General features: G+C 39.8%; 1 protein-coding gene across 1 annotated transcript in view; it reads right to left on the reverse strand.

The window, feature by feature from the left end:
• Positions 1-7,638: 7,638 nt before the first annotated feature.
• LOC123774752 (NADPH oxidase 5) overlaps positions 7,639-16,025 on the reverse strand; it is a 44,935-nt gene continuing 36,548 nt past the window's right edge. Inside the window, 8 exon segments of the mRNA XM_045769316.2 lie at positions 7,639-7,912; positions 8,611-8,634; positions 8,636-8,677; positions 11,134-11,337; positions 11,737-11,949; positions 13,721-13,884; positions 14,895-15,052; positions 15,710-15,847. Coding sequence (XP_045625272.2) covers positions 7,781-7,912; positions 8,611-8,634; positions 8,636-8,677; positions 11,134-11,337; positions 11,737-11,949; positions 13,721-13,884; positions 14,895-15,052; positions 15,710-15,847 — 1,075 coding nt within the window. The 3' untranslated portion in view covers positions 7,639-7,780.

Here is a 16,025-nt window from a genome sequence, read left to right on the forward strand (position 1 = left end):
AAGATAACCTCAAGATAACACTCGTACTTCCTACCTGAGACAATTGCAGCTATCTCACAGGCACAACTGTAATTACCTAAGTGTAGTTACAGGATGAGAGCTATGCTCGTAGTGTCCCGTCTTCCCAGCACTCTGTCATATAATGCTTTGAAACTGATGGTTTTGGCCTCCACCACCACCTCACCTAACTTGTTCCAACCATCTACCACTAGGTTTGCGAAAGTGAATTTTCTTATATTTCTTCGGCATCTGTGTTTAGTTAGTTTAAATCTATGACCTCTTGTTCTTGAAGTTCCAGGTCTCAGGAAATCTTCCCTATCAATTTTATCAATTCCTGTTACTCTTTTGTACATAGTGATCATATCACCTCTCCTTCTGTCTTCTAGTTTTGGCATATTTAATGCCTCTAATCTCTCCTCGTAGCTCTTGTCTTTCAGTTCTGGGAGCCACTTAGTGGCATGTCTTTGTATCTTTTCCAGTTTGTTGATGTGCTTCTTAAGATATGGGAACCGCACAACTACTGCATATTCCAGCTTTGGTCTAACAAAAGTTGTGAACAATTTCTTTAATATTTTGCCATCCATGTACTTAAAAGCAATTCTGAAGTTAGAAAGTGTAGCTGTTAGGAATTTGTTACTTGTTATGGGGGGGGGGGTATGGAGTATTAATGAGGGCCAACAGCTAGAATCAAGATGTATCAAAAATAGTGTGGTAGATAGGCCCGGCCCACAAGGAACATAGGTTCCTGTTAACACTTTCGCGCTCTCGGCGCTCAAAAAAAAACAATACCCCAGATGCTTTCGGCACTTCGCACGCCTACGCGGTAAGACCGAAAAAGTGTACACTCTTTTGACTGTCCTGACAACAATTGAAGGCGCACGTATTTAAATTTGGTATCACTGTATTCGCAATGAAATTGTCTATAAGAGCATACCTATAAAATGCCGCCCAAGCATAAGGAGTATCAACACCAAATAAAAAACTATGCAGATCACTCGCCGAGAGCGCCAAACAGCAACAAAATGTTTCCACTCTTAATGGTTGCGAAGCCTACAGTTGTCCTACATCGTTAATTTTGGTGTCATTGGAATCGCAATAAAATTCTCTACACGGACATATGCATATGAATGTTTAATATAGGTAATTGCCCACCCGCAAGAGCGTGTGAAGTGGAGAGTAGTTAGCCGCGAGCGCACTGGCGAAAACGCGGGGGAAATCATGCTTGGAAAGTTTATACGTTTCCTGACCCTACTTTTCTATGTACGTATTTCTTTTTTATACCAATGTGTTCGCAATAAAATTTTCTATAAGATGAACTGTATAACATTTGTACAAAGCATGTGTAAGAGAAGCGCCAAATATAGAACCACGTCGCTCAGTATGCGTTCGCGGCAGAAACGAACGCATTGTTTTCGTTCGTTTGATGTTTGTCATGTTTATACTTGTTGAAACATTTTATAATTTGTATGACAGTGATCGCAGTAAAATTCCCTACACAGACATATACATAACACATACAAATATTTCCCACGTGTTGGATATATCAACGGCTAATGGGAACCCACTGCCACACGCTCGCCACACCCCCAAACATACTTTGTGTATTTTTTTTTACTCATAGAAGTTTATGTGATATAATATTCATTCTAGTACCAAAAAATTTGCAAATAAATTCTCTACAAAACAAAAGTATCCCCATCCATTTCGGTTAAAAAATGGAATTTATAGAAATATTTTTTCGATTGACAAGAAAAGTAGGCTGTTATGCGGAATCGTAAGAAAAAACAGCGACGAGTTATCTCTAATCTAAAGTGCGAAAGTGTTAATGCTTCAAGGTTTTAGAAACAGATCTGTTGTCTAGTAGACAATCATCTACACTTTAACAGGATTAATGGATACACCTCAAAAACTAACATATTTATTAAACCCTCTACTAACCCCCCTATATACATTACTATAATAACAACACTTTACCACACTATCTTACTTTAACTACCTTGGTCCACATAGGCAGGATACAAGGCTTACACTTGGACAAACTAGGGTAAAGTCTACTTGGAGAGAGGCACATGAAAGGCTTGAAGCAGCCTGGGGTAGCTAAGCCCCACGTGGTACCCTAGTCACAACACAATACACTTAGGGATGCCCAAAACACTGGCTATTGCTACCCAATACTTATAAATACAACACGCATGCCTAGCTAGTAGCACGATACCTTGATACTAATTAACTTATCTGAGAAATAACCCCAGCATGGGGTAAGGGAAGAGAGGAGACAGAGCCACACAGGAGAGGTGTTGACCCAAGCACAGTAGTCCAGAGGAGGAGGAACCAGCACTCAGTCCCCGAGCTCTCTCACGTTGCCGGGAAGCTACCTAGTTGACCGTGCAGCTACAAACAATACAAGTCTTCACCGGCCTTCATTACTAGTTACTTTAATAGTTCTAAGAATAGCTGATAACTAGTTCAATATTATATTTAATCAACAACAAGCTCAGAGTCTGAATGCTCTGAGAGAAACAAGATTCATCTTATGTTTGGCAATGGCGACGGGAATAAGGCATACCCCCGGTTTTAAGGAGCTATGATATAAATGTTATTGTAATTAAATATCCTTCTCACATGATCCAATTCTATGAATTAATGTATAGTAATTATTTAGAGATCAATTTGACCTCTGGTTTTCAACTAAGGAACCCAGGGTCGTAGCAGTAACATAGGCCCCTCACACTATGTTCTTAATTAAATGTGATCCTCAGGTGATAGTTTTCTGTCTAGAACTACCCCTTGATCTCTTTCTTTATCAGACTTTAAAAGATTTCTCACATAACTTATAGGTTGTGTGGGGTCTATGTTCTCCTAGTCCACATTACATAACATGGCATTTATTTACATTAAATTCTATTGGCCAAGTGGTGCTCCGTATACTTATTCTGTCCAGGTCTTCTTGAAGAGTACATGACAATTGCCTAAGTTACTTATCTTCCCTATTATCTTAGCATTATCAGCAAACATGTTCATATAATTTTGTATTCCATCTGGTAGATCGTTAATGTAGACAGTGAACTTTACTGGTGCAAGAACTAAACCCTGTGTTACTCCGCTTGTGACATTTCTCCAGTTCAATACACTTCCTCTTATTACGGCCCTCATTTATTATTAGATGTAATATATTATATTACACTATATTACTGCATCTATTTGGACCTAAAAAAGGCTTTTGACAGAGTTCCACATAAGAGATTGTTCTGGAAACTGGAACACATTGGAGGGGTAATGGAAACAGGTAAGCTGCTAACATGGATGAAAAATTTTGACATAGAAATCAGTCTCAAGCTCCTTTTAGACTTGCCTGTGCTCCTTTTTTGGAGGATTTATAACTGTCAGCATGTGCCGCATACCCTCTAGGGTGATGTCCATACAAACACCCGAGTCTGTCTTCTAGAGCCTTTTGTCTTCATCTTGTCTCCTCAATTCAAGCGAGCTGACTCACGTAGACTCTCATACTCAGACTTTCGTGCATCAGTCTTTCTGCTCCTCCATTTATGTAGGTTTGGCTTTGCACCATACTGGGTTACCCCTCAGCTCTGGTGTTTTTTGTCTGTCCCCAACCCCAGAGCTTGTTTGAAAATGGCATCCTGTCTACTGACTCCCCACTCCTGTTTGTGCTGTGATTTGACCGCTGCCCCTCGGGAAAACCTTTTTCTCTTTTTCTGCAAGATTGTTTTTGATGTGATTGCTCGTTTGCAAGATTTTCTCTAGATTTTCAGTGGCAACGTCTCTCCTCATGTTGTTCCTGCTTTACCCCTATGGAAGGTCCTGCTTGTTAAGTTTTGCAAGACCCTGACTCACATGGTGAAAACTTATTACTTCCAAATTGATATTTGAGACTATCAATTCAGTTTATTCCATTGCCATGGTAAATTAATAGTAATACCCAAATCCTCAAAGTAACTAGGAAATAATGATTGCAGACCTTCACCCACATCAATTTGAGAAACTTGTAGAAATAATGCAGTCTGCTCACAGTTGAAAAGATTCTTGGGCAGAGAAAGACATCTTGGCAGGTTTCCTTATGCCTCTTCACCTAGCAGTAAATAACTATCCAGGTTACATCATGGGGAAGGTCATTGGTAAACCTAACATGCAAACCAGTTCTCCAAACATGAACAATGATTAGCTATCTTGAGATGATTTCGGGGCTTTTTAGTGTCCCCGCGGCCCGGTCCTCGACCAGGCCTCCACCCCCCGTGACAGCTGACTAACACCCAGGTACCTATTTTACTGCTAGGTAACAGGGGCATAGGGTGATAGAAACTCTGCCCATTGTTTCTCGCCGGCGCCTGGGATCGAACCCAGGATCACAAGTCCCAGCGTGCTGTCCGCTCGGCCGACGGGCTCCCCTACTACTACAATGAGAGCTACTGCTCTCATTGGCTAAAATATAAAAGATATACAGTGAACAATCTAGTTTCAAATTAATTTTTGATTGTACAGTAATTAAAACTTTCTGAAAATTAAACCTATTTAAATGGAGCTGAACCACACTCAAGCCCTATAAATCCCCACATGTACAGTACTGTACATGCTCGGATATTTATACAATATACTGTATCTTGCGACACAGACGGTGTTAAATAATTGTTATCTATACATGCAGACTTCTAGGCTTGGTGTCTACTTTTGATAATTACATACACTATGTTTGCACTTGTCTGTTGCCTGGGTACTATATGCAAATACAGCAATATTGTTTGTAATAGGTAAAATAAAATGGCCAGATATTAAAATATAACTTTACTTGTTATAAAGGTATCTAGAGCAATGTTTTTATATACAATATCAGCAGAAGACATGAATTGTAGTAGCCCGTTACTCCTAACATCGATGGTTTTATTCATTCATTTGGATACTTCCAAATGAATAAATAAATACATTAGTATTTCATTTGGATACTTCCACTCATACTGGAAGCAGTTTATATGATAGACAGTAAGTTTAATTCTGAATAATATATATATTAAACATACATACTTGAGCATACAATATGCACACACACACACATACAAATATATAGTATCATTTAGATAGTACGTATATAAGACTCTTTAATTTGTTAAAAGATGATGAGTCAGTAATATACATACACAATATAATACAGCAATGGACAGTTATATAGAAGTGGATGGTATTGGAAATGTTAGTTTGTCAAAAATAGACGATCACAGATATTAACATGAATGATGGCAAGAACTAGTTCAAAACTAATGCTAAAATATTTTCCAAATTAAAATAGAAAATTTAGCTACTGTACTGTATAAATATTAATATCGTACATTTTCACCAAAAAAAAATTGAGGGTATATAAGACACCATTAAATTAGCTTGATCGACCTGCACCTTATACTTTGTGGAAATGGCCTTATATTGGACATCTTGTACCTTAAATGTAGTGACTTCAGGCTGAAGTTCTGCAAGCATTTCTGAAGCTTTCAAGTGATGATTTGAAAAAATGTTTGCCAGAGCACTCCATATGGCTATTTACTCTGTGCACGAGACATTTTTCAAATCTTTGCAATGTGAAATAAGAATGTGAGGCAAGAGATAAGTATCGACCATCCAACCCACGTGAAAGGTATGTAATGACTTTTTGGTCCATTAGTAATAATGGTCAGTTATTAGTAATAATGGAGCCCATGTCAAGTTGAATCAATGGCAATGGTCCAGGATTGGCTAAAATGTCATACCTTTAGTGTACATTACAAAAATATTTTGTTTAATGTTCACTCGCTAGGCCTACAGTAATCTATTAATGCCTGTGCGAGTACGTCTCAAGCATTTCCACCTAAGCAATTCAAAATGACCTTAAAAAAAGCCTAACAAATTCCTCCTATCAAGACATTGAAATATTAAATATAAGAAGCAATAAACAGACTTTCAATATGTATCTTTACTAAGTTTCATTATACTGTGTATGTATTTAAATGAAGCATTTGTTTAAAAAATGCAACATACAGTAATTAAAAAATGGCAGATAGAAAAAAGTTAAGCCAAAGCACATGACAATGGCATTAAATGCAAAGTAGTACATATGCAACTAGTCACACTATTAGTTTCAGAACTATGATATTGCTTAATCAAAGTTATCAAAAGTTACAGGCTAAAATATTTCATAGAAAACCACACACACTCATCCAACCCCTATTATGAAACAAGGCATTCACGATTAATATACTGCAATGTCCGTGTGAAACCTTTACATACAGTACATTTTTGATTTACAGCATTTAAAATAAATTGACATTTAATTTAAAATTTTAAATTCATTTAAAATTTCTTTATATAAATAATGCTATGATCCAAAGCTTCATAAATGTTTGATTTTAACACCGCATACATCATATCCACTGCATTTTATCCAACTGCTGATATTTCTGTGATGGTTTTTATTGAAATGAGCCAGAAATTTAGCATGTGTATAGCTGCTAAACAAAAAAAAAAAAAAAGGCTGGCTGGGCCGAGCCTGGCCTCATGCAGGGCTCAGGAAGTAGAAATACTCCCAGAACCCTCTCCAGGTATACTATTGTGCAAGTTGCTTCACACAGCCTAATTTCACATTAGACTCGCAGGAGAATAGGATCCCTTTCCCAAGTTATTTTTTCAGTAGTTGGTCACTACTTCATTCTGTTGCATGGAATGCTCGTTGCTGTAGGCTTACATAATTTATCTACATATATACAGTTCACAAAAATGCAGACATTATCAAGCTAAAATATTTTACATGTGAAAAAAATTAATGGTCGAAAAGAGCACTGAGCAAGTATGGATATACTGTACAGCACATGTGATTGAAATAAATGTTATATATGGTATTCAATAAACTGTACATATTTATAAGCTAGTAAATTTATTTAATGTGCATTATGTACATACAGCTATTTAGGGAACTTTTTCTTATAACTGACAATAAAACTGATGTAATTTATTAGTCCTTTAACACCAGGACAGTTTTCTCTGACTTGAGCCTTGACCCACAATATTTATATTCACAAAAAAATATTTGAATTCAAGTTTCAAAATTACATTTCTTCCAATGTAAAATATGCATCACAGTCTTGAAAAGTTCATTCATATACAGTGTGTAAAATGCACTTGAACACTTTGACAAAAAAACTTAATTCAAAATTCATTTTAATTTAACTATACTGTATATAGTAAAATGATTCTAGCTTCATGGCTATAATTCTGATGTGCTTGGAGAAACATTACCTCTCTTGGAGTTTAGAATCACAGCTCCTGGTGCATCCACTATACACTTGAGCACTGCACTTAACCTAAAACAGAGGAAGGGGTTCTAGTGCTGGTATGCTCTCGCTCCAAATATTAATTTGCCCGGTATTCTATGAAACCTGTGTTCCTCCAGATCGTTGATGTCTTAGCCTGAAAGCTGGGTATGAGAAATTACCATCAGAAGCATACCAATGTACATGAATGAAGAGATTCCTTTCTTAAGCAGTTAACTAGAAGGATGGCAAACTGTAGAAACTTAATTCAAATGTTCCTTGTGTCATCACTTTGAACAACAAGGTACAGTATTGTTAAATACTAACTTTGCTCCTTTAGGAATGGGAAGAGGAAACACATTTTTAGTCCATCCTGGAGAGAAATTATCGCCACTTTTCCCATCTCTAGCGTGTGGATTTATTGTATATATCTTCCATTTACTTTAAAGTGAGTGATTGACTGCAAGAAACTGTAATACCAGTCTAATAATTACAGGTTAGAAGATCTCTTTTCGGAAATTAAAGCCATATTCATGACACTTGTAGCGAAGCGTTCGTCCAAGAGCAGGTGGACCACAGTAGAATACAGTGATCTTCCCTTTCTGTTGATTCTGAAGTTGCTTGAAAACCTGTAGAGATAAGCATATGGATAGTGAAAAATTTAGTCATATCTGACAAACACAGTACATAATTTCAGTACAGTATATGGAATTACACTAAAAAACTTTAGAAGTTGACTCTCGGATGACTGTTGAATGTTAGGATATTTAGTCCTTGGGCAACTTAGGCTTACAGAGTAGGGCACCTATCAATTAAACTGTTAAGTTCCATCAGTATTCTATGAATTACCTGACCATTTAATTTTTATTTTTTTACTTTTTTGTTTAGAGGTTGTGTAAAATTTTAGATGGCTTTCTGGGAAGCCTGACCATTGACCACCACTCTACAAGTTGTAGGTGGAATAAAAGATCCAGGAAATCTGACAAAACTTAAGCAAGCAGGTGCAGGAAGTTTGAGTTAAAAGAATGCAAGTCAAAATCACAGCAATGCTATGTACAGGTGACAATACACTGAGGAAACTTTGCAAAGTTAACAAACAAGTTCTGTGCCAATGCTAAACATGGAAGACTTGGAATGACACCAAAGTTGGTCTTGTACCATATTACACGATACCCAAGTTGGTCCTATGCCTCTGCAAGATGTCCATGTTGGTCTGGAGAGCTACTACAATATACCAAATCTGGTCCTTTTCTCTGCATGTGAATTACATCTCATTTATGATAAACAAATTTTTTACCCAATCCACAATACACGACTGCCTCCTTACCTTATCCCAGTTGGGTCTACCAGCAGTTAGTACGGGTCTTGAGGCCAGTGATGAGGTCTCGCTTCTCCTGCAGAGAGACAGAATGTATCGGTTTCTTATTGTGATCATCAAAGGTAGAAGAGTAGGATGAAAAGTTAAAATTGCTAGCAACCTCAACATGCTACATCAGATGTGTTATATTTGCTATTACTTCTTACCCTCCACTTAAAAGTACAGTATAGTGACGGCATCACTTCTTACAGGGTTACCTGTAATGTACCTGAAGGGAATGCCAGGCTTGACTTGTGAGAGCTTGGTCCAGCAGGCTGTTGCTTGGAGAAGCATGCAATTCCCCCATATAATCACTACAACCCGGTTGGTCCAGCACTTCTTGAAGAAAACTTTAGTTTTGTCCAAAAGACTACTTTTGTTTTAGCCATATTTCTTATTTACGCTGGGAGTATGTTGAACAACCATGGATCTCTTGATCTTCACACAGTGTTCTGATTGCACCTATGGCACCTCTACTCTTCTATGGTTTTAGTTTGCATTTCCTTTTATATCAATCACTCCAATATGTTGTGTTTTCAAATTTGGGCTTAGCCTTCCAGTACTTTCCATGTACAGTATTTCATACCTCTTGTCCCCTTTCCAGAGAGCATATTTTTGAGAGATTTGAGATGGTCCCAATAATTTAGGTGCTTTATCATGCCTTGAGTGTCATATATGTTATGTATTCTTTTTCAGCCATCTCTCCTACTCTGAAGGGGAAAGAGAGTATTGAGCTGTACTCAAGACAGGAGCACACAAATGATTTGAATGGTATGAACATTGCAATGTGATCTTTGGATTTGAAGATTTTTCATAATCCATCCTATCATTTTTTTAGGTGATGTTATATTTGCTTGGTTATGCTCCCTAAATGTTTAGTTTGTCAGACATTATCATTCCCATAGACTTTACATGTTGCTTTCCTACTATGGGCAGATTTGATAGTGTCTTGTATTCCTTATTTTGTTTAAGATTTTAATTTTTACCATCTTGAGGTTATCTTGATGATTTCGGGGCTTTAGTGTCCCTGTGGCCCGGTCCTCGACCAGGCCTCCACCCCCAGGAAGCAGCCCGTGACAGCTGACTAACTCCCAGGTACCTATTTACTGCTAGGTAACAGGGGCATTCAGGGTGAAAGAAACTTTGCCCATTTGTTTCTGCCTCGTGCGGGAATCGAACCCGCGCCGCAGAATTACGAGTCCTGCGCGCTATCCACCAGGCTACGAGGCCCCCCCCATACCTAAGTACCTGAAACTTATCACTGTTAAACATCATTTCTTTGTTGCTCACTCAAAAGCTTTGTTAATATCAGCTTGTAGTTTGTAAGTACACAAAGAAATCACATTAATGTGGGGTATCAATGAGAAAATCAGTAGGAGCCGTGAGGAAGATTTGAACCTGCTCTGGGTACCCCCAAGCACACGCTACTCCTCTGCTACACAGTTGTTCAACGTGCTTGAACTATTTTATTTGATTGACTGTTACTCTTTTTGCATTCTGTTTGACAGAAAACTTAATATTCATAATATTAATGTTAATAACTTAAAATATTAACAACAGGAATAACAGGTAAACACATTTATCAAATGCCTTTGCAAAGTATATATATATATATATATACACACACACACACACACACATACATACATACATACACACACATACATACATACACACACTTGCATACTGTTTTTCTTTTAATGCATCATGATTTTTAAAATCCATGCTGGCCTGGGTTGTGCAGGTCATCATTCTCCATAAAACTAGAGATCTGACTTCTGATATCGCTCTCAAAAGCTATTATTATCGGGACGTTAGTGCAACTTATCTATAATTTGTAGCCAATTGCTCCCTCCCTTGTGTAGGAGAGCTATATCTGTTAATTTGTGTGCTTCAGGTATCTCCAGTATCTAAGATTTTTCTCCCTCACTACACTGAATGCTTGTATGAATTCTATGACTGGACCCAGGGCTGAGTGCATGGGCATATTCTCAAATTTTCTTTCAAAATCTACAGAGTTTGAGTTGATATCAGGGGTTTGGATAGTTATAAAGAAGCTGTCTGGATTTTCCACTTTCATGCTGTCTATTGGGGGGGAAGCTAAACATAGTCTCATACTGATTTTTTAGGATTTCACCAACTTCTTTGTTCTCTTGTGTATAAACCCCTCACTGTTAAGTATACGTCCAATACTGGTGGAGGTTTTTTATTTCTATTTGGCATATGTGAAGAATTATTTTTAGATTGTTCTTCATCTCTTGTGTGGCTTTCTGTTCTTATTTCATTTCTTCAATCTTCGACAGGGTGAAGGACACTGGTACTTTCACCCTGTTAATGAGCTTACCACTTCCCTCTGATAATTCCCTCCCTGTCTTTATATCCCTTCCATAGCTAAATAGTCATGCTAGGTTAGCTCTTTCTCTTGATAATCATCTTAATCATTAGAGCAATAGGTGGTAAGTTAACAATGGTGTTATTAGGAACTGAACATACCTTCTCGTGGAGGAGGTCAAGAGCCAACTGGAGCCCAACGGCCTTCATATCAGTCTTCTGTAACGCTGAGGTGATGTACATGTGCATGTCCAGGAACCGCTCTAGGACTCCACCCTGCTCTGCCTGTTCTATTTCCAGTTGTGACAGTAGGTTCACAAACCACTCAAATGAACGCTGGTCCCTGTTAATCCAGAAGAAGTCCACCTGGAGTGTAGGAGGATTAGTCGTTTTGAGTTTACTTTGCAGAGAATCTTTACTAGGCTATGTTATTTGAGCTTGAATGTTATTTGTATTTTGTTGATTAAATTTCGAGTGTTTGTAAATGTCAATGTCTATACGAGATATATTTGCTGGGCATGTCTGTACAAATCGCGTAACATCCTGATCATGTTGAAACATGTCGCCTATCATCATGGATATGTTAATACAAGTTATGATACATTCTGATCACCTTGACAGAAATCATGTAAACATATTATATATATTAGTACACATCCTGAACATCTTTATATCCGTATACATGACAAGTTATGCACATAAAACAACAAACAAGAAGCTGCTACTGCAAGGTAAGGAGGACACCTTGGGAACCTTTAATCTTACCTTGCGAAGACTCATAATGGTATTAAAAGAGGGGCCAGAGGTCCAGGAATACGTGCACCTGGGACAGGTGTGTCTAGCCTTCCAGTATTTGTGCATGATAGACTGGAGGATAGAAGCAAATGGTGTAACTCCTATCCCCGTCGCAATCAGGACAGCATGTTGGGCCCCGAAAATATGGCTGGATGGTGTACCGAACGGACCATCCATGTAAATCTGGGAAGGAATAAGAGGCCTTTGAGGATGGTAAAGAAAGTGGAAGAATTTTAAGAAATCCAAATATCGATGAGAACAAAATTTATTAAAAAAAAAAAAAAACATCAAGCAGCATGTGTATGGATTTAGAACTGGTTAACAAAGGAAGAATGTCAACCATGAACGGGAGTGCAATGAGTTAAAATGTGAAATGGTAACAGGGTTTAACGAAGAATTTGAATAGGCAGGTTCCCTCCCTAACATTTATGTTAACAAAAACTCTTCAGAAGGGGCCAACAGAAAGATCGGTACTCTAGTGATTGAAAGTGCTGCCCAAACATCAACCCAATCACTTAAGAGGTTACCTAAACCACATACTTGTGAATAAAGGGCTTACATAAAATAACTATAGGAAGGGCTTCCTAAACCACACGTTAATGATTGAAATAATAACAGTAAATAGTAAATGAACGAGTTTCCAAACTCCTAATTTAATTTCGAAAGAGCTACATAACAATCTAAACCAAACACGACTGAGGGGAACTACACCTCCCACAACCGGATGACTGAGGGGAACTACACCTCACACAACCCGATGACTGAGGGGAACTACACCTCACACAACCCGATGACTGAGGGGAACTACACCTCCCACAACCCGATGACTGAGGGGAACTACACCTCCCACAACCCGATGACTGAGGGGAACTACACCTCCCACAACCCGATGACTGAGGGGAACTACACCTCCCACAACCCGATGACTGAGGGGAACTACACCTCCCACAACCCGATGACTGAGGGGAACTACACCTCACACAACCCGATGACTGAGGGGAACTACACCTCACACAACCGGATGACTGAGGGGAACTACACCTCACACAACCCGATGACTGAGGGGAACTACACCTCACACAACCCGATGACTGAGGGGGAACTACAGCTCACACAACCCGATGACTGAGGGGAACTACACCTCCCACAACCCGATGACTGAGGGGAACTACACCTCCCACAACCCGATGACTGAGGGGGAACTACAGCTCACACAACCCGATGACTGAGGGGAACTACAGCTCACACAACCCGATGACTGAGGGGAACTACACCTCCCACAACCCGATGACTGAGGGGAACTACACCTCCCACAACCCGATGACTGAGGGGAACTACACCTCCCACAACCCGATGACTGAGGGGAACTACACCTCCCACAACCCGATGACTGAGGGGAACTACACCTCACACAACCCGATGACTGAGGAGAACTACACCTCACACAACCCGATGACTGAGGGGAACTACACCTCCCACAACCCGATGACTGAGGGGAACTACACCTCACACAACCCGATGACTGAGGGGAACTACACCTCACACAACCCGATGACTGAGGGGAACTACACCTCACACAACCCGATGACTGAGGGGAACTACACCTCACACAACCGGATGACTGAGGGGAACTACACCTCACACCGAATGACTGAGGGGAACTACACCTCACACACTGATGATTGTGGGGGAATTACACCTACAACTTGAGGTGATCGACTTGAGAATGGTCCAGGACGGACCGAAACGTCGTCGTCCCTTCACCTTCTAGTGTGTGGTCTGGTTAACATACTTTAGCCACGTTATTGCGACTCATCGCCTACACCTACAACCCGAAGTCGAAGGGAAGGCTGCCTCTTTCACAATCCAACAACTGAGGGAACACTAACTACTATAACCTAATAACTGAGGGAAACACTGCACCTACCACAATAACAGAGAACATTACACCTACCGCAAGTGGCTTGCCCACAGCACACGCTCCTTCAGCCATTGCCTCTTCGAACCTGCTCAACTTCCTTCCTCTTTGCTCGACTTGCTTGGGCGTCCTCAGTGCCGCGTCCTCCTGGTTGTTCTTATGGCGCACTTGGCCGCTTTCGGCTGTCAGGGGCGACATATCTGGAGGTCAAACATGTCTCAGGCCATTTTCTTCACGATATTGTCCGATACTTTAGATTGACTACTAAATTACTTACAAAAATGAATAAGGATCCTCTACTACGTGACAAATTCTTGTGCGCGATTGATCGCAATATAAACAAAATGGCACGTTATTCCCTCGAACTTATTCCACTTGTGAAATAAATACCTGATGAACATTTATTTTAACATTTGTGAAGCATGACAATAATTCAAATTTATTACAAGTACAGAGGATCTGATTACAGTAGAAAGAGTATTTCCATTAATATAAAAGTCCACTCTGGTGGACTGCTCAAGCAGCGACTGAACTATCCGGCTTGATTATGCTAGAAGTAACGACAGGAGGTTAGGTAGATGATCCACAAATTGTGATAGAATCGTGACTTAAGAAGCATAGTTTCATCAGAATTGACAAATGTGATGGGCGGAGTGTTAACTAGTGTGCAAGTTTAGCATGAACCAAATAACCATTTTCTCCACATTGAATTTAAGCGGAAGTGACAAAAAAATGTACTGTTGTAATGGAGGTATAGTGGACTGTTGCTCGAGTATAAACACCTTGCATGTAACACCTAGCGTAGGTGTACCGAACTATGAATTAATGGGTGAGAACTGCTGCACTAGAAGCGAGGGAATTGTGTTGTGAATGAGTCAGGTGTTGAATGAGACTTGCTGGTGTGTTTAACAAATCTGGAGTAACAAATCAAGTATTGAATAGGAAATAATTTGGTTTCCCACTATCAGGAAACCTGTATTTAGGTTTATCAAGGTCCGGCTAAGTCAACATAATGCCACCCCACAACACTTGTTCAACTCTCGGAAACTTATTTTACTACTAGGTAAAGAGAGAGAGAGGCATCAGGTGAAATGAAACGGTGCCCAATCGTCTCTGCCTTGCCTGGGGGATCGAACCGAGGACCCTAGATTGAGAGCCATCGACACGAATGTCAAACGCGCACACATTACCTTTAACCAAGTGCACTCACCTAGCGTGCCGGGGGAAGAGTTCACTCCACCTTCCTGGATGGTCACCCTCACCTCCCTTCTATGCTCCTCCACCTCCTCCTCGACCTCGTAACTCGCGTTGTCTTCAGCCTCGGAGGGCGTGTCGAGCGTTATTATTGTAGGCTTCCGCCTCATGTATCTGCAGGAGAAGAGCAGCTTTAGTTACAACGCTCAGCGAGATTTCATATGCAGTGTTGACCAGACCACACACTAGAAGTTGAAGGGACGACGACGTTTCGGTCCGTCCTGGACCATTCTCAAGTCGATCTTGATCCATTCTCAAGTCGATCCTGGACCATTCTCAATCGACTTGAGAATGGTCCAGGACGGACCGAAACGTCGTCGTCCCTTCAACTTCTAGTGTGTGGTCTGGTCAACATACTTCAGCCACTTTATTGTGACTCATCGCCTTCATATGCAGTAATCTTGCAAACTTTTGTACGTAGAACATTAATAAAGATGAGAAACTGTCTCTGAAAAGATCGCTATAAAAATGCTATTAACACCGAACACTAACATATTTTTATTGATATATAACAAACTTACTGTTTATACTCCATTAATAGCTTCGTACTGCTTATTGTATCATGTTGCGGCATGAACTAAATATACAGTATTAACTTTCAGTGCAAGATTCCCCAAGATTCAAGTGTATCTTTAATCTAATTAGCCGATGCCAAATTACTGTTCCAAGTTCCGGTCTGCACAAGGAAGTTGGTGCACCTTTACTCGTGTATATTCTAGGGAATATTCACCTGTAGCAGCGCAAGCAAACAAGGACCGGACATCATCTCACCTGAAGCTTGATGGTGCTGTGGATTTGAGCAAGTGTGAGAAGAGTGGAGCAGGAGTGTGAGAGGCCGGCTGCTCAGCCAGCTTCAGCGAGCTGGCCTCGTACGTCCTGGCCGAGGCTGCCCGGAAGTTGTCACGTAGGCTGCAACAACAACAAATTTAATCCATCTTCCTTGTTTGTGTGTATTTGTATATATATAAGGGGATGGGAGGTACCAGCTGTGGTTGTGTTTGTTTGGGACCCTCAGCCTCGAAGAATATACATGTGTACATACATACATATATATATATATATATATATATATATATATATATATATA

The sequence above is a fragment of the Procambarus clarkii genome, chromosome 10, assembly GCF_040958095.1.
Source record: "Procambarus clarkii isolate CNS0578487 chromosome 10, FALCON_Pclarkii_2.0, whole genome shotgun sequence".
NCBI lineage: Eukaryota > Metazoa > Arthropoda > Malacostraca > Decapoda > Cambaridae > Procambarus > Procambarus clarkii.